At 39.8% G+C, this 19,705-nt stretch overlaps 2 protein-coding genes across 4 annotated transcripts in view; both read right to left on the reverse strand.

The window, feature by feature from the left end:
- The window catches only part of antxrl (ANTXR like), an 86,009-nt gene that overhangs the window by 18,798 nt on the left and 47,506 nt on the right, over window positions 1-19,705 (reverse strand). For both annotated transcript variants that reach the window (XM_018095867.2, XM_002940640.5), the window contains 3 exons: window positions 1,857-1,955; window positions 1,664-1,733; window positions 1,501-1,579 (listed from right to left, as the gene is read on the reverse strand). In XM_018095867.2, coding sequence (XP_017951356.1) covers window positions 1,501-1,579; window positions 1,664-1,733; window positions 1,857-1,955 — 248 coding nt within the window. The remainder of the gene's footprint in view (window positions 1-1,500; window positions 1,580-1,663; window positions 1,734-1,856; window positions 1,956-19,705) is intronic.
- Window positions 13,797-19,085, reverse strand: LOC116412023. Of its 2 annotated transcripts, XM_031905221.1 has the most exons (4): window positions 18,983-19,085; window positions 18,756-18,915; window positions 17,044-18,674; window positions 13,797-15,913 (listed from the first exon to the last, which is right to left on the reverse strand). In XM_031905221.1, exons 3-4 carry the CDS (start codon window positions 17,605-17,607, stop codon window positions 15,560-15,562), a joined length of 918 nt encoding a protein of 305 aa, XP_031761081.1. In that variant the 5' UTR covers window positions 17,608-18,674; window positions 18,756-18,915; window positions 18,983-19,085; the 3' UTR covers window positions 13,797-15,559. The 2 variants fall into 2 exon arrangements, with proteins under 2 accessions (XP_031761081.1, XP_031761080.1); XM_031905220.1 differs by having other exon boundaries at window positions 17,044-19,085.

Genomic DNA, 19,705 nt, shown 5'->3' on the forward strand with positions numbered 1-19,705 from the left:
TTATATCTAAATAAATGCTTTGATAAGCAGTATAACATGTTTTCTCATCATCCATGACCACCCCCTCCTATTTTTATACTTTCAGTTCAAAGTAGAAATGTTTTAAAATGTTTCCACTAGTATTTATTATACAATATGTTGGTGCATGATCATAAAATGTTTATTTAACAATGGAGTATAGCTATTTATTACATCTTAAAATTGGGCTACATTTAATTGCCTTGAATTAGTGAAAGATATTTTTCACAAATAATTCATGCTTATGTAGCCCTCTTTTGCTACTGCATGGATCCAGCATGCATTCACTTGCGCTACAGGAGTCCCATGCCTCCATTATGTGGAAGAGGAGGTACACTGATAAATGGTGTGTCTCCACTCAGGGTCAGGACAGGTTGAACTGTGGTACCCCTCCCTGGGAAACTTCTCTGATCCACAACACACACACACAGGAAAGGTTGATGGATTTATTGGCAGGACGCTATACCTTTAAATTTGCATCGATAGATACACCATGCCAGGGGCAAGTTCACTCACATAACCTATCTGGTACTTTCTGAACTGCTGAGGGGAATCCCCTTCCACATCCTAAAAGAGAGTGCCACGGGGGGTGGGGGGGGTTCCCAATTACTTTCTTATACAGAACACTGTGTGAGCTACCAGCACCTTGCTTGTCTCTCTGCTTCCTTGTTCCCAGCAGCACCTCCTTCTCACTTCCTTCCTGTCAGCTTACACAGAGGGTGGGGGCTCCTCCTTGTTGCACAGTAACAACACAGAGGAGAGACAAGTGTACACAGCTCCCTTACACTTATTTATAAGTCAACAATTTCAGTTGATAGTGGACTAAATAAGTTTTGCGCCCCCATACACAGTGCCCCTAATGGCCCAATAGACAGTACCCCTCATACACAGTGCCCCCCATAGAAAGTGCCCCCAAAGAAAGTGCCCCCAATTGACCCCATAGACAGTTCCCCCAATTGACCCCATAGACAGTTCCCCCAATTGACCCCATAGAAAGTGCCCCAATTGACCCCATAGAAAGTGCCCCCAATTGACCCCATAGAAAGTGCCCCCAATTGACCCCATAGACAGTGCCCCCAATTGACCCTATAGACAGTAGCCCCCATACACAGTGCCCCCATAGAAAATACCCCCTATACACAATGCCCCCATAGAAAGTGCCCCTAATTGCCCCCATAGACAGTACCCCCATACTCAGTGCCCCCATAGACAGTAGCGCCCATAAAAGCTCCTTCTTATGCGTCTCCTTGTGCAGCGGCGACAGGCCCTGTCCCACTATAAAAACCGGGACAGTCCCGCATAAAGCGGGACAGTTGGGGGGTATGGTTTTAGGGCTAAATAAATGTTTTGCAACAATTCACTGAGGCATGGTCTACAAACATCTACTTATGTGTGCACCCACAAGTAGATGTAGAATCAACCCTTTATAATGCTTTACACTGAGCATTACCATGAATCCTTATGTAAGTGCCCTATACGTACACAATGTGTGCTGGTGATGCTCACAGAGCTGGAGATGAAGGTGAGTCCTTTGTTCATACTAACTTGCAGATACACTACCCTAAAGAAATGAAAGATATTTAATGGAATATTTAGAGCAGCACACAGGAAAGCATCATAAACATTGTAAAATAATTAAACTCACTGTCCAACATCCTCTAGCACAGGGGCTGGACAAAGTAGGTATGTATCTTGTATATCTGATGGCTTTTCATCTGAGAGAGAGGATAAAATAGTTGTCATTGTCCACCCCTTATTAAACAACACTTTCAGAAATATGTGTATGTCAAATCAGACAATGTCAGCAATGGTGTTATAGAACTGGGTTCAGGTCTTACTTTGGGTTATAGTATCATTTATCTTAAAACTGCAGAGCACTTGGTCAATATTGCGTGCATGGTAAAATCCATTCCCTCGTACCACAACCTGAAAGGATTCTGTAAAAAAAAAAAAAAAAAAAGACTCTGTAAGTTCCTGTAAACTAGTATCTCTTCAAAGTTGCTTATGTGACCTAATGCAGGAAACAAAACATAGCAAAAAAGAGGATCAATGCAGAACTAAAACTTATGAACAAGTACATTGCCAGTGAAAAGGGCTTTTTTAATGTTATCCAAAGCAAGTCAGCAAGACAACACAGTGGCTTTTTGCATTATACCCCTTGCATTAGGATATAGAGATATGAGTGTATATATCATTCCAGATAGGCTCACAGATATTCCAGATATTAGCACAATAATGATTTTTGTGCAAATTACCCCAGGCAGATTTTTAATATGTGGTTACTGCCGTACAGGGATTTTTGATCTATGTACATGCATATTCTGAGAAACAGCCCCTCTGCTTGCATCCACTCTCTCCTGTGTTTGCACCCAGAGACAATGTGTTCCACCTGTAGCAGATTGTTGTGTGAAATATCATAATCATGTGTTTCCTTGGCAAAATCAGCTATATGTTTCTGCAACCAGGCTGACGCAGTGCCTCTGGTTGCAGACAGAGAAGCGTACACAGTCGAGCGGAGGGGCTGTTTCTTTAGCCTGCACTTACATGCAGGCCGAGGAAGAGCCCATTGTGGTATTAGCCTAATGTGAAGGCCATTGATTCAAACCAAAGATTTTTTTTTTCTAATATTTCCATCAGACCTATCACAAAGCAAAAAGCTTGTACTTATTACCATATTACAGACAAGTAATACATTGTAAAGAGTTTCTGCAACACCAAACACATGTCCAGTTGTACCTAGGAGTCTATATATATTACGCACAACTAAAAGGCTTTAATACAGTGCAATGGTCTCTGTGTCTGTTAGAATTAAGCAATCTTTTCTGCTATAGAAATCTATACACTACTTTTTTTCTTATGACAACCATGAGGCGCTGAGAAATACTTTGAAGGGGGAAGCTATACAAAAATAATAATTAACAAAAACCATTTTATGCAATACCTTTATCTCAGCTGCAAGCCCTTGCAGTCCATTATCAGAGACAGATGTTAACCTTAAGCAAAACACGCACTTTGAAATGGCTTGATAATCAATTTACTGAAAGTGTCTGTAACTGGAGCCTTTTCACAGGAAAGCTTAAGTTGCCTATGCAATTATAGTTTTAATGTTAGGGTTTATATGGCTTGATAATCAATTTACTGAAAGTGTCTGTAACTGGAGCCTTTTCACAGGAAAGCTTAAGTTGCCTATGCAATTATAGTTTTAATGTTAGGGTTTATAATGCTTTCACGATTGTCACACTGTATTTTTAAAAAAAAATTTTTTATTATTCTAGATGTTGCAGCTTATCTATGTGGAAATTGTGGATTCTATATATTTATGTAATAAACCAAAAACTTATTGTCACTGCAAAGAAATAGGTGCTTACCTATGATAAGATATATTAATGCTAAAACAAAAATATCAGGCGGTATAATTATACAGATAACTGAAATCCCTTTATTACAGTACATCCATCTGCTTTCTCTTTGATGGCCATTGCCACATAGCCTGCTTTGATAACACAGGAGATGGTATATTGTCGTGGGTCTTTTTTAAACCATGTTGTTACATTGATCTATTTTGTTTTGCACAAAGCATTTGTTTCCTATTCTGTTTTCAGTTATGAATAAAGACTAGCCAAGTTAGGTTTGTCTACACTGGAGAAGAGGCCCTTAAGAGGTGATATGAGGCACCCAATTTTTTACTAGAGAGGCTTGAAATGGAGTTTTTTGTCTTCCTCTGAAACAATTAGCAGTTGGCAGGTTATATATAGGCATTAAGGTTGAACTTGATGGACGTATGTCTTTTTTCAGCCTAACTTACTATGTTACTTACTATGTAGATTTGACCAATTACTACATGTGGTGCCTTACGACTCTGACTGATGAACATTTTTAACTTCCCTTTCCTGTGTTCTACTACAGGGGATTGCAAATAAAAACGTATTTCATTCTTATTTAAGGGGTTGTTCACCTGCAAATTAACTAGTATGGCATATACATTGATATTCTAAAACAATATGCAATTGGTTTTCATTTTTATTTTTTTTCGGTTTTTCAGTAATTTAGCTTTCTCTTCAGTAGCACTCCAGTATGGAATTTCAGCAACTATCTGGTTGCTAGGGACTTGTTTACCTTAGCAATCAGGCAATGAGGGATCAGAATATGTCTTCCACTTCCACACCATTTTACAGTGTGCTGGTAAGGCCCCATCTTGAATATACTGTGCAGTTTTGTTCTCCAAAGCTCCAGTGCTCCGGTTAGATATTTAGATTCTGTCTAAATATTCGGAAAGGATTTTTTACTGTGAGATCTGTGAAGTTGTGGAATTCTCTCCCTGAATCAGTCATACTGGCTGATACATTAGTTACCTTCAAAAATGGGTTGGATGGCTTTTTAGCAGGTGAGGAATTACAGGGTTATGGACAATAGCTCTTGATCTTAGTTGATCTTAGTACAAGTTGATATATTTGAATTTGCAGCAAATAATAGAGGCATCACATGGGGTTTTTTTTGCCTTCCTCTGGATAAACTAGCCGGTTATATATAGGCATTAAGGTTGAACTTGATGGACGTGTTATTTTTCAACCTATGTTATTTTTCAACTATGTAGTACGAGCCATGCAAGCCAGTCCCATGCAATGCATTAAACACAATGCATGTCAACTACAGCACCTGCCACCAGTGTTTAAATAACCTAATTGTTAAGTATCTACCAACAGTACAATTTCACTTATTTAATATGGTACTTCCTGATCCCAGCAGTGCCCAATATCACTAACTATTGCTTTAATTTTAAAAAAAATTAAACTCTTTAAATTCCTGAGGACAAAAGAACTAATTAACCGGAGTACCATATAAACGGTATCTACAGCCTGTCAGGATTTTGCAGAGCTCCAAAGTTAGAATTTAAAAACAACAGCTACAAATCAATTAAAAAACCTGGACATATGTAAAATTTGCAGCTGGGTCCAGATATCAACCTTTCAATGTCTGTTTCTGAAACAACAATAAGTAATGCATGAGTTATTTACAACCACCACATACTGCCTGCAAAAATTCTTAAGTCACCACAGTTTCCTCAATCTCCTATAAATACGCCAACCTGGCATTACACTGAAACAGTCTGTCAGCTTCATGGAAAAATTGCCAGATTCATCTGGAGGATGCAAGTCATGCCTTTCTCATGATGAAATGACCACAGATTATCCTTAACTCACGCATAGCATCACAAACAGCAGACTGGGTATTCTGGCCTGACCTTCTGTTAGTGGACATCTGTGTTTATACAAGTTAACAGATAAAAATCAGTTCAAGACAAAAAAAATAAAAACTTCTTCGTGTCAAATGACTGAAATCAGCAAATTCTATAAGCTTCATTACAGAGGCTACCAAGCCGGGGGATTGTTAGAAGGCTTTATATATGATATATATTATACAGGTATAGGACCTGTTAACCAGAATGCTTGAGACCAATTGTATTCTGGATAAGGGGTATTTCTGTAATTTGGATCTCCATACCTTAAGTCTACTTAAAAATCAATAAAACATTAAGTAAACCCAACAGGATTGTTTTGCATCCAATAAGGATTCTTTACATATTAGTTGGGATCAATTACAGGGTCCTGTTTTACTACTACCGAAAGGAAATCAGTTTTACAAATTCTGAATTATTTGATTAAAATTGAGCCTATGGGAGACGGGCTTTCTGTAATTCGGAGCTTTCTGGATAACGGGTTTCCGGATAAGGGGTCCGATACCTGTACTGTATCAACAGTTTAATAATAAGTAATTATGCCTTAACAAAAAAAAATAATTTTTGAAATGTGTTAAGAAGTGTGGGATGAAACTAGGAAGTACTGAATAGGCAGTAGTGATGAGCGAATCTGTGCTGTTTCGCCAAAAAATTAGCGAAACGGCAAGAAAATTAGGGTTTTTTTTTTATGCAACCGCACCCCTTTTTTTGACACGACCATGCCCAAATTTTGTTACAAGCGACAAATTTTTACACAGCAAATTTTCATGGAAGTTTTGCAAAACAATTTGCCAACAGTTAAATGTGGAAATTCGCTGCGAATCCATGCCTGGTGAAATTCGCTCATCCCTAATGGGCAGCCATTGTGAATGCCAGGGGGCCAAAGTAGTCACTACTATAGTCATTACTTTCTGGATCTAATATAGTCCTAAGTTTTTGTTGCATATGTTATCCAAAAAGAGAAAATTGTTTCGCACATACTGCCATTTTCTTATCCTGACTATCTTAATAGTTGGGTAGTCCTTCACAGAGTAGAAGGAAAGACTGCTCAGTATAAAATCCCCTCCCTTCTCCTACTCTGTGTCTTAATAACAAGCTTCTGGAAAATAAAACTCAAGTGTGGGAAGATGCTACTATGGCAGAAAGTTACATAAGGTTGAAAAAAGTTCATCAACCCTTCCAAGTAAACCCAGCAGACACAAACCTATACTGACCTATTTATACACTTACATACATAAACCATATATACCAACATCAACACTAACTGTAGATTTTAGTAGTATCTGGCTAGGAAAAGAAAATTAGAGTAAGCATGAAACAATTTTCTCTTTTCCTGGCCATCCCCTCCTTAGCATCTTAACGTGTGGGTAAGTACCTGAGCAAAACTTTAAGGACTTGCAAAACTTTAAGGCCAAATAAAGAATCATTTTAAGCAGCTACATCTAATTTAAAATCTCTGAGGAAGGTATTGGTAGATATTTAAGTAGCAGCCTTGCATATAGATTCTATGGCGGTCTGTGACTTTGCCACCCAGGATGCTGCCATGCCTCTAGTTGACCCCACTAGGTAATGGTTGTGCATGTCCTCTGTAGGCTGTAGTTATGACAGTCACAATCCATCTTCTGAAATTTCAAGTGGAGGCTACCTGGCCCTTGTTAACTCCTTATAAAGAGTTTGGAAGCTTTCCTAATGTATGGAGTTTTAAAAATATAACTTTCAAGACAATCCTTAAAGTGATGCTGTCACGAAAAAAATGCTTCACAAAATATTAATGTACATAAAAAGTTACCTATAGGTCACATTGATTAATTTTCACTGATAGCTCTGCCTTTGTAAGGAATTGTTACTTGAAGTTCCTAAGCCTAACTGTTTTGGCAAGCTGACTGTTCCTTCCCAACCTGTCAGTTATAGCTTCTAATGCTAATGGACCCCTGCTGCTTCAATATGGCAGCCCCCTCATAGAGCAACATGGGGATCAGGTGGTTAATGTAAAAGTACCAGGAAGTACTTTATTGACAAAACTATAAAACTCATGGTAAGTTATGATATATTTAAAAAACAGTTTAATTTTAGGTGTTAGTATCGCTTTAACATTCAAATTTTTCAACAAAGTCTCTTGATCCATAAGTTGTTCAGAGTGGAAGGATGGAACTATAATCTCATTAGGTCTTTAAACAACTTTCTCCGGATACAACACAATTCTCCTTGCTGAAAAGACTACTACTAAAAAGTCTAAATGTCTTTAGAGTAAAATGCCTTTAGAGGAATCTCCATTGGAGAAAATGGCTTCATAGATAAAGCCCTCAATATGAGAGGAAGACCCCAAAGTGTAGAATGGGACAAATTCTCGACGGCTTTTAGGAAGTGGATTACTTATGGATTTTCATCCCATCTGGTATTTGAGATAGCTAATAATGCCAAATCTGTACCTTAAGTGAATTCCATAATACACCTCTGTTTAAAGGAGAAGGAAAGGCACCCCCAAGTGACTTTAATCGCTTACCTTCTACCCCGGGCTGGTGCCCCTGTACAGAGAGAACAGCATCAGGCCGGGGTAGCAGTGATCACTTCCTCCTTCCTGATCGATCGTACACGCATGCGCAGTAGAGTGAAAAGCCGAACTTTAACAGAGAAGTCAGCTTTTCACTCTACTGCGCATGCGTTTGTCTGGGGCAATTTGCTAGCGAGCGAATAGGAAGGAGGAAGCGCTGCGCTACAGGTACCCCGGTGCTGTTTTCTGCTAACAGGGGCACCAGCCCGGGGTACAAGGTAAGCGATTTAAGTCACTTGGGGGAGCCTAACATTTTGGCACCCCCAAGTGACTTAGCCTTTCCTTGTCCTTTAAACCTACTTGTAAAGATTGTAACACCATACTTGTAAAAGGCTCCTGAAAATCAAGACTATTGTCCTTTGCCTAAGATCGAAAGCGGTCTCACATTTGAAAATGTGAAAAGTAGCAATAACATCTTCTGCAAAGCCCAGGTTTATTAACCTCTCCCTTCTGAGGAGAGCATACCACAGCTGATGAAGCCAGTCTGGAAGAATTGCTATAACAAAGGCCTGAGACATAATTGTCTTTTGCAAAACAAGAAAAATCATGGGGAGAGCACTGTACTAAGGCATCCACTGCTTCCAACTGAATTAGGCTACCCAGTTGCTTGATCATCGTTGCTACTGAGCTAGGTCTTGCCACTTCCGATTCCGTGTTCCCTGTCTGTGCCCTGCCTGGTCCCTGTTTGGTTTCCTTGATTTGACTTCTGCTTGACTTCTGGATTTTCTTGAACCCTGCCTGATTAACGGATCTGCCAGGACTGACCCCTGCCTGTTTTTTTTACGGATTTGCCTGTTGCCGGACTCTATCTTACCTCATCACAGGCTTGTACTTTACTCTTATTTTTGTTTCGTTTTGTTTTCATTAAACTACCTTTTTCATCACACTTGGCTGTCTGGCCCTTAAAGGGAGTTCTGGGGGTTATTTGCACATAGGCTCCTACCTGCTGGTCTCTCGCCAGAGGCCAGTCCTGACAAGGATAGTCCCTGGAAAGTTTGACCAGGGCTGGAAGTAGGTATAGTCAGAAGAGACATATGCCTAGGTCACAATAGGGCCGGTAGGCATATACCTCTTCTGTTGTCTACCTGTAATCCAGGACCTTGTTCCTCTGTTGTTTACTTTGGACCCTGCGGCAGCGCATGCACACATGTGGTCGTTTGCACATGCGCACAGGGGAGCAATGTAGCTGACCGGGTTGCCTAAGCTGCCAGCTGGCTGGCCCTGCACTCTATTTGCCTGTGTAGTTTAGCATTTGATGTTATTTTTGTACTATTTGCAGTTACATGTAGGGTTTAAATGATTTGCAAATCATCCCATTCTCTTTTTATTCATATTTACGGTGTCCCAAGTTTTATGAAAATGTTGTTTTGATGCCTGTAAGTTTGACATTCGTGGTGGGCAAGTTATTTGAAGGCTTGTCAAGGGATCACATACAAAATTATGTACTGGAGAATGGCATTACGAGCAGTAATCAGCATGGCTTTATGAAGGACAGATCATATCAGACCAATTTAATTGCTTTTTATGATGAGGTAAGGAAGAAGATGGACGTCTGTGTCATAGTAACATAGTAAGTTGGGTTGAAAAAAGACATAGGTCCATCACGTTCAACCATAATGCCTATATATAGCCTAACTTCTAGTTGATCCAGAGGAAGGCAAAAAACCCCACCTGAAGCCTCTCTAATTTGCCGCAGAGAGGAAAAAATTCCTTCCTGACTTCAAGATGGCAATCGGACCAGTCCCTGGATCAACTTGTACTAAGAGCTATCTCCCATAACCCTGTATTCCCTCACTTGCTAAGAATCCATTCAGCCCCTTCTTAAAGTTATATAATGTATCAGCCAGCACGAGTGATTCGGGGAGGGAATTCCACAACTTCACAGCTCTCACAGTAAAAAATCCTTTTTTTGTCGTTTGCACATGGATAGAAAACTGGCTACAGGATCGGGTACAGAGGGTGGTTGTTAAGGTTACATTTTCTACTTGGAGTAAGGTTCGCAGTGTTCTGTACTGGATCCACTTTTGTTTAATAAATGACTTAGGGGAGGGTATTATAAGCAATGTATCAGTGTTTGCAGATAAGACAAAACTCTGCAGACCAGTCAATTCTATCCAGGATGTGGCATCCTTGCAGCAAGATCTTGACGAAATGGCAATCTGGGCGGCTAAGTGGCAGATGAGATTTAATGTGGATAAATGTAAGGTCATGCACCTGGGATGTAAAAATATGCAAGCCACTTATACCCTTAATGGGACTGCACTAGATAAATCCATAATGGAGAAGGACCTTGGAGCCCTAGTAGATAATAAACTTTGCTCTAGCAAGCAATGCCAGACAGCAGCTGTAAGGGCTAACAAGGTGTTGCGCTGTATTAAAAGTGGCATAGATTCACGGGAGGAGGGTGTTATTCTTCCCCTTTACAGAGCGCTGATAAGGTCCCATCTAGAAGATGCTGTTCAGTTTTGGTCTCCAGTGCTGAAACAGGACATTATTGAATTAGAGAGGGTCCAGTGATGGGCAACTTAGCTGGTAAAGGGTTGAAAGTCTCAGTTATGAAGTAAGACTGGCCAAGTTGGGTCTGTTTACACTGGAGAAGAGGCGCTTAAGAGGTGACATGATAACTATGTATACATATATAAGGGGATCATATAATAACCTCTCTAATGCTTTATTTACCAGTAGGTCCTTCCAATGGACATGAGGGCGCCCACTCCGTTTAGAAGGGAGGTTCCATTTAAATATTCGGAAAGGTTTTTTTTTACTGTGAGAGCTTTGAAGTTGTGGAATTCCCTCCCCAAATCAGTCGTACTGGCTGATACAGTATATAGCTTTAAGAAGGAGCTGGATGGCTTCTTAGCAAGAGAGGGAATACAGGGTTATTGGAGATAGCTCTTAGTACAAGTTGATGCAGGGACTGGTCAGAATGCCATCTTGGAGTCACGAAGGAATTTTTTCCCCTCTGCGGCAAATTAGAGAGGCTTCAGATGGGGTTTTTTGCCTTTCTCTGGATCAACTAGAAGTTAGGCAGGTTATATATAGGTATTATGATTGAACATGATGGACGTATGTCTTTTTTCAACCTAACTTACTATGTTACTATGTATTTTTATGATATTTTAAGTTAGTTTTAAAGGAGAAGGAAAGGTAAAAACTATGTAAGCTTCATCAGAAAGGTCTATGTATATACAGCCATAAGTCCTCTACCAAAAGAAACATGAGATTTCTTGTCTCCTTTTTACCTGTGCCAGAGTCTGCGCAGCTCTCTCCTCCTCCCCCCTCCCATAAGAATGCTGAGAACTCCCTCCCCCCCCTTAGGAATGTGTGATCTGAGCCATACAGCATGAAGCTTTCTCATAGTCTTACAAACTGTGCATGGGCAGGGGTCTTGGTCTTGGTGCAAGAGCTTGGCATTATGGGAATTAGGGAATTTTCAGCTTCCTGCGGATTGGCTCAGATCCACATTCCTAAGGGGGGGGGGGAGTGAGTTCTTAGCATTCTTGAGGGAGGGGGGGAACAGGAAAGAGCAGAGAACAGAAAGCCGCTCATCTCTGGTACAGGAATTACAGGCACAACTAATCTTTTAGAGAAGTCAGTGCAGCGTTTCTGTGAGTGCTTATGGCTGTATTGACATAGACCTTTCTGATAAAGCTTACTTAGTTTTTACCTTTCTTTCTCCTTTAACAGATCTGCGAAGGAATATCAAAGAAGAGAGACAATTTTTTAATACATTGTTTCTGTAGTCTAGCAAACTGAGAAGGCAATAGCAAAGGACAGACAATCTACTTTTCAGAAATGGCTTGTAATTTAATTTACAAATAACTTTTAAAACACTGACAGTTTTTAATTATGGGAAATAATGTTTCAAAAACAAGAAGTATACTTTTCTAAAAATAGAAGGAATGTGCTATTAGAAGTTGTGGTTTGTGTTGCTTTCATCTGAAAATGCCCAAAATCTTGCTGACAGCAGTCAGCTGTCCCACTCCTTGCTGACTGTTTTCCTATGATTTGCAAGAGAGCAGTCATTGGCTCTCACCTTTCTGAGCTAGATGGGCCTGACAGAGAACTGCAGCCTATTCTTTGCTTGTGTGAACAGTCACTGTTATTCTCTTTTTGAACAAGGACCAATTAGAAACACCCACTTATTTTATTGTGACAGACAACAGACCATAGAGGCTCTATACTGGTGTTATTTTAAAAGTTACCAATCCTTTTTAGACTAGATTGGAAATAAGGCATTATATATTATTCATCATTGCCGTATGCTGTGGGTAAATCTTTTTTAAAAAAAGCTATATGTAGTAAGAAAAGTCTTACAATTACTTTGGTGTTTAATTTTTTTGTGTGTACATCAATTAAGACCCTAGAAATAAACATTTTAGCAAATGCATACAAAATATAACTAAATAAAGAAATAATAATTAAACAAGACACATTTTTTAATAGTCCTTACTGGTGGTATCTGGGTTATGATCCAGTTAATGTGGTAAAAATTGCATTTTGGCTACATCCTCTTCAAACTCCTCAACTTTTAACTCCTATTTTAACTCCTCAATTTCAGTGGCATTGAACAAGCTCTGAGAGGAAAAACGAAGTCGAACTATGATTTAGCAAAAGTATTCTTTACCCTCGGATGCAATTCACCTCTGTAAATGTATCTGAAATAAAGTGTTCATGACAATAAGCACCATACCCTATTATAGAACCTAAGCAACCATTTGCACAATGCCACTAAAAAGGCAGTTTTTTTCTTTAGCAAGAGTATACAATGACACACATGTATTCTATAGTTGTATTTTGATAATCTGCATTCATAATTGATGTATGCTTTAAAAGGAAGACCAAAAGACTTCCTCAACAACATCTATTGTTAGCAGAAGAACATATGATTCAGTTCTGAACCCGTATTTAATATTCTCATTAAACTAATACTGTCCAACAGGTTTTTTTAATTTTGTATTTTTTTGTAGTGCACTACCAAATGGCCAATCAAATGCACTGACTGCATCCTTTTCTTTCTTGCTTACCGTCATTCTTACTGTCACTCTGACCCTTGTTGATTTTGACAATAGAGCAAGGGGCTGGAAAAGGTCATCAGTTGATACAAATCTGGGCAATGCTATAAGCACAGGTCTGGTGATAAAATAAACATCAGCAGTGGCACAATATATTGCCCTCCACAAAACATATTTACTTAAAACCCTTAGGAAAGCAAAGCTGCCTCTCTTAAGGTGGCCATACACGCACCGATATTATCGTACGAAACCTCGTTTCGTACGATAATCGGTGCGTGTATGGCATGTCGGCGAGTCGACCGATATCGCAGGAAGCTGCCGATATCGGACGACTCGCCGATCGGACAAGTTTGAAAATTTTGATCGGGCGCCATAGAAGGCGCCTGACCAAAATTCTCCCTTCAGAGCTGAATCGGCAGAAGGAGGTAGAAATCCTATTGTTTCTACCTCCTTACCTGCCGATTCAGTCCTGAATGGTGTGTGGCGGATCTTACGATGTTTCGTGCGACCGATGGTCGCACGAAACATCGTCGGATCGCCACGTGTATGGCCACCTTTAGTCTTAGACTTCTAATGGCACCATTTATATTCTACAACCAGGCATGCAGTTACAGCAACGTGGCTGTCAAGCTGGACATTTTTGCACTGTATAAGTGGCATGTCATCCCCTGCTAAATAAAAATGGCCTATTAAAGTGCATTTCATCCCCTGCTAGCTTTTATGGGCAATATAAGGTTTACGGAGAAATGTTTGGGGTTTTTTTGTTCCATTTTTTCCAAGATTTACATATATGTTTTTGGCAGTATACGAGAGTATTTTTGCGAAAAAAATTGAGATTTTTTTTAAAAACCACATTCGAGATTTATAAAATTTCATGTGACTTTTTTTGACTGACAAAAAGTACACCAGGTTTAAGCTGCCAAAAACCATTGAGTCCTATGGAGGCTTAGAATAGTAGAGGAATAGAATAGTCAGTGACAGCCTGTCCTTGACAGATTTTTCAAGGGGAAGTTAATTGCATCATTGTTTTCTATTTCACATACTTTCAAGGGAAGATTAATCCGAATATTGTTTTCTATTTTACACATTTTCAAGGGGAAGTTAATCCCATTATTATTTTCTGTGTTTATGTGAGTTTTAAGGCAGAAAAATTCTAGTTTTAGTAAATCTGCCCCTTAGTATTTTTTTATGGTGTTAGTATGATGTACCTTTTTGTGGTGTTTGCACTTTGCACAGTTTTTTCACAACTTTCCTGATACTAGGGTCTGACTTACACTACTACCAGGTAGTGGTTTGAATGGCAGACAGGTACAAAAGATGATTTACAAAAGATGATTAATGAGGCTTAGCACCAACTGCAGGTATAATGGCCCCAGTATACTTATCATTCCAAATGAAAGCTAAAATAAATTATGCAGGACAAAGAAAAAAGTTGTAACTTTTTAGAAGAGTGCTAAGAGTTTGCCCAACCCCACTGTGTAGTTTTCTGTGTCTTTTTATTGCTGCTTAAAATAAAAGTACAAACCTTTTCAAAATTTGTTATATGTAAAAAATAGCTAGGTCTGACATGTTGTGATTACTCATGCAAGATTAATTAAACATATAACAGATAAAGAATGAAATCCAAATGCAGTGTTTAGACTTTTTAGCAGTCTATTGTGCATCATACTAAACCTTAATTTTAAGGTGAACTTTCCCTTTAAGCTGGCTATCAATGTAAAAGTATTGAAAAGAATTCCAGAACAGAATCTCTGATCCTTCTATCCACTCATAGAGTAATATATCAGAAATAAGTTTTATTACAGGCACAATCATTTGAAAAGCCCTGAGCCCAGCAATACTAAATATGGACTGACATATACAGAGCACCACATTAGATACAAGCATACATTACGTTTACCCCTAAAAACCATATTTTTGGAAAGTACACTCTGACATTCAGAAGGGCAAGTGTCTCTCATCCTGCAAAGCTGCTAAAACTAGCAGGTTTTATTTCATGTCTATAAATCACCCAAATGCATGCCATTTACAGCATCATGTCATCAAGATGCTAAGGGCCATCTTAAAAGTATAATGCCCATTATGCATAGGATTGCTAAAGTATGTGGCATATAGAGACAACAAAATGAAAATGCATAGACATTTTCATTGCTGACACTTCAGCTATTAAAACTAAAACAATGTTTGTTCTGTGTTATAAGACCCTCCTAACATTAAGTAGATGTGTCAGTGCAGCAGTTTCACAGGATGCCAGTGGTATTGCTTTAATTCAAATTTGTATATCAATTAACTAATAGATTTGTTTCATTTGAAAAGGCTGTGCTTTAAATGAAAGCAAAACATATTTTCTTTGTTCACATTTGCCACGGCAGAGGTCATCAGGGAAACTCGCCTCAGGCGGCAGCGAAACAAAGAATTTATACTCACGTAAATTCCTTTTCCCTCAGTCCCGAAGGCAGCACTTATCACTTAATAGAGAGATGTCATACCTAGGGTAGGAAAAACACCACCTACTCCAATAAATTATTCCGCCCCCTTTACCCATAAAACCCTCTTCCCTACACCAACCTTCAATGATTTCTCAAGCAATAAACACAACATCACACAATGCTGTTAAATATTTACTAAGGGAGGGATATTGTGCTGCCTTCGGGAATGAGGGAAAAGGAATTTACGTGAGTATAAATTCTTTGTTTCCCACACGTCCCTTGGCAGCACTTACTTAGAGAGTAGCAGTAATCAAGGGGGGGGGGGGGGGACTTTACAACCAGAGAGGAGAACTGTATTTGCAAAAGCCACTTTCCCGGGAGTACTCATATTTACACCGTAATGTTCTGCAAAAGTCTTGAAACTTGCCCACGAAGCTGTCCTGCATATTTGGTCCACTGAAACACCTCCAAGTTCTGCCTGTGAGGCTGACACTGCCCTTGTAGAATGTGCTCTGAGATCCACTGGAACTGGTCTTTCTGAAGAAGAATATGCAATAGAAATTGCAAGCTTTATCCACTTGGCAATGGCAATTTTTGAAGCGACTTTGCCCTTGTTAATGCCACAAAAAGAGATAACAGGTGTGATCTCCGAAAAGGATGAACTCTGTTCAAATAGAAAAGAACACATCTTCATGCATCAAGCAAGTGTAGTTTTCGTTCTGCCTCATTCTTTGGATTAGCGAAAAAAGCTGGAAGAATAACTTCAAAATTTCTATGAAAATTAGATGAAACTTTTGGTCTGAATAAGGGATCTGCTTTAAGAATTATCTTATCTGGAAAAATCTGCAGACACAATTCCTTACAGGATAAGGCATGAATTTTGCCTACACGTCTTGCTGAAGAGATGGCTACTAAGAATACCGTTTTAATAGAAGCCTCAATGTGAAACATAGAGGCTTCTTCTAGAGTAGAGATGTAGCGAACTGTTCGCCGGCGAACTAATTCGCGCGAACATCGGGTGTTTGCGTTCGTGAAAATTCGCGGACTTTTGCCGATGTTCGGCACTTTGGGTTCGCCGCGGTTTTTTTTGGCGCCGCGTTTTTTCGCCTTGGTTTTTCCGCCGCGTTTTTCCACCACGTTTTATCGCCTATGCATATACATAGGAATAGCTTGCGTTTTTTTTTTTGCCGTTATTTTTTGGCGGTTTTTTTGGTGTTTTTTTTACAAAGTATTTTTCAGAGAAATTTTTGCTTGATCCCCCTCCTGCATGCCACTGCCCAGGTCGTGGCACCCTTTAAACAACTTTAAAATCAGTTTTCTGGCCAGAAATGGCTTTTCTAGGTTTTAAAGTTCGCCTTCCCATTGAAGTCTATGGGGTTCGCAAAGTTCGCGAATATTAGCGAGTTTTGGCGAAAGTCCGCGAACGGGTTCGCGAACATTTTCGGCGATGTTCGCTACATCTCTATTCTAGAGGTTCAAAGGGAGCACGTTGCAATGATTTAAGAACCACATCCAGATCCCAATTTGATTTAAGGGTATAATTTTTTGGCTTAATATTCTGGGCAGCCTTAATAAATCTTCTAAGAAGAGGATGTTCCGCCAATGTTTTACTTAGAAAATAGGGGTATAGGGTTGCAATCTGGACCTTAAGTGTAGCTGGCACGAGATTATACTGGATCCGTCATACAAAAAGTCCAGAATAACTGATACTGGCGCTGTTTCCGGATGCAAACTCTTTCCGGCACACCATTTGCTGAAAGAAATTCAGACTCTTTGGTAAATTAAATTTGTTACCTTCTTTCTACTTTGTAATAGGATCTCAATAACTGGAGAAGAAACTCCCTGTGATCTCATTACATCCCTTTCAGTCTCCAAGCTGTGAGATTTAAGGCTGCTGGAATTAGACCTTGGGAGAGAAGATTCTCCTTTACTAGGAGATGCCAAGGTGGACTTATAGATAATTGGAGGAGATCGGAGTACCAATTTCTCCTGGGCCAGGCGGGAGCAATCAGAATTACTTCCAAAGAACAAAGAGCAATTTTCTTGACCACTCTTGCCATCATTGGAATTGGTGAAAACACATAAGCTCGGGTGAAGTGCCATGGTGGGGCCATAGCATCTACTGCCTCTTCCCCCTGTCCAGCTGTTAGAGAGAAAAACTTCTGATGTTTTGTATTGTAGTTTGAAGTTTTTTCTTTTGGACTGTCCAAAGGTTCTATCTTTAGACGTTTTTCTGGTTTTCCAGTCTTGTCTAAATCCATAAGAGGTTCTTGAGCCTCGAAAAAAAGGACGCTTAAAAGATCTTTTATCCTGAGGTAGACTTCTCACCTTATCATCTGACTTTTTCTCCACTAGCATTTCGAGTTCTGATCCAAAAAGTTTTTCCCCTTTAAAAGGGGTAGGTTAAGAAGACGATTTTTAGATGCATTATCAGCTCTCCAAGGTTTTAGCCATAAAGCTCTTCTAGCAGTAGTGGTAAAAGAAGTTGTTTTTGTCAATATATCAACTGAGGCTAAGGCTGCTTCGGTTAAGAAGTCTGATGCAGACATCAACATGGGAAGATCCGATAAAAGATTTTCTCTTGAAATACCTTTCTTTAAGGCCTTCTCTAACTGCATAATCCAAACTTTTAGTGACCAAGCTAATGATGCTGCTGCTATTACTGGTTTAAACCCAGCTGCGGCTGCCAGTTAAGCCTTCCTTAAAGCTCCTTCTGCCTTTCTATCCTTGAGGCCAGTACTGGAGGATCTAGTTTAGGAGCTGTATCCCAAAACTTTGCATCTTCATCAAACATCAAAGGGAAAAAGTAAATTAAATTTCTTTTGCAGGCCCCATTTTCTATCCAATATTGCCCACTGATTTAGGATTTTATTTTTAATAACCTCATCAACTGGAAAAGATGCTTTGCGTTTACCTATGTTAGCAAATAATTTACTTGATTTTTTGGGAGGCTCAGAAGACTCTTCCAGCCTGTAGATGTCATCTACAGGAAAAAATTCCTCCAAATCTGAAATTTCTCCTTCCTCAGAGTCAGAATCAAATTTACACTTTGAAGTTCCTTCCCCAAGGGAAGAATCAGAAGACCTTCATAAAGATCTTCATAAAGAGACCCATCAGCTTGCAGAGATTCTTTAGGCTTCTGCTGATTGAATGATTCAAATGCCTGAAGCATAGCCCCCTTCATCCAGGATACAAACTCATCAGCACCACCTGAGGGGTTAATAGGGTTTTTGAGCTTTTCTTTACAGGTACAACATAACTTTTCCGCTTCTAAGGAACTGAATTTGACTTCACAGCCCAAGCAGGAGATTAAAGATGGCTTTTTTTAACTCCTTTTTCCCCTTTAGGGGACTCAAACTCTTTACATTTAGTCTTTTCTTTAGTTTTCCCTTTTTCCACTTTCTCTGGAGCAGGGTCAGCCATTGCTGAAACAATAATAAAAAGAGAGCCTCCGTGTCAGATACAAAAGAACAATATCTAACAGCATCATAAAGATGCGTACTTACATGCAGAGATGGAGCGCTTCACTTGTGTACTTGCAGCAGAAGTAGACCCGGGAGCGGCTACATGCCGCCATTACCGCCGGCCTAAGAACCAGCCTTCCGGATGTGACACCCTGCGTTCCACTGCTCTATACGTTCCATCTGCCTCGCGTCTGCGTTCCACCTACACAGCGCGGCACGAGTTAGTGACGTCATCGCCAGTGTCATGCGGCAACTTCCAGGATACTTACCAGCGTGCCCAACACTCGCTTAAGGGAGGCACAATAGTTCGATTGGCGACCCATCTCAAGCCCTCCTGGGCCTCAGCGTAAGGGTACTCCAATACCACATCACAGGGGGCACACTCGTCTGAATGACGCCCTGGACTTCCGCAGCATCTGGGGGCACGGTAGTCTGACAAGCGCCCAGGCAAAGATTAACAGTGTAATCCCTTCCGATAGGAAAAAAAACACTGAAGGTTGGTGGAGGGAAGAGGGTTTTATGGGTAAAGGGGGGCGGAATAATTTATTGGAGTAGGCGGTGTTTTTCCTACCCTAGGTATGATGTCTCTCTAAGTAAGTGCTGCCAAAGGACGTGAGGGAAAATGCCCCTGGTGGTCATCTAATGAAGGGATTATTAATTTTGTTTTATGCAAGCCTTTCTTACATCTCACAGCCAGACTTATTTTAACATTGAGCACTAGCCCAGTGAACCAGGTAAGTGATTACAATTGCAGGGCATATGGCACTTCCCAGTGGTTAACCCATTCTTTCTCCTTTAAAAAAAAACAAAAACAAAAAAAAACACCCCAAAAAACTCAAATTCCAAAGATATGCAATTCCAAAGTATACTGGGAGATATGCAATTCCAAAGTATACTGGGACAGCTGCCTATGGAAGTTTATTTGATACAAGTTAAAGAATAGAATAGTTACATAAACTCAATGTTTGGCCATTGTCAATGCATTGAGTATT

The sequence above is a fragment of the Xenopus tropicalis genome, chromosome 7 (genome assembly GCF_000004195.4).
Source record: "Xenopus tropicalis strain Nigerian chromosome 7, UCB_Xtro_10.0, whole genome shotgun sequence".
NCBI classification, from domain to species: domain Eukaryota; kingdom Metazoa; phylum Chordata; class Amphibia; order Anura; family Pipidae; genus Xenopus; species Xenopus tropicalis.

Bases quoted from the DNA above. Each gene is read 5' to 3' on its own strand.
- LOC116412023 (XM_031905221.1), bottom strand. From the start codon at position 17,607: ATGCTAGTGGAGAAAAAGTCAGATGATAAGGTGAGAAGTCTACCTCAG. The intron at 15,914-17,043 runs GTAACAAATTTA...CTATTTGAACAG, and splicing joins TATTACAAAGTAGAAAGAAG to AGTTCATCCTTTTCGGAGAT.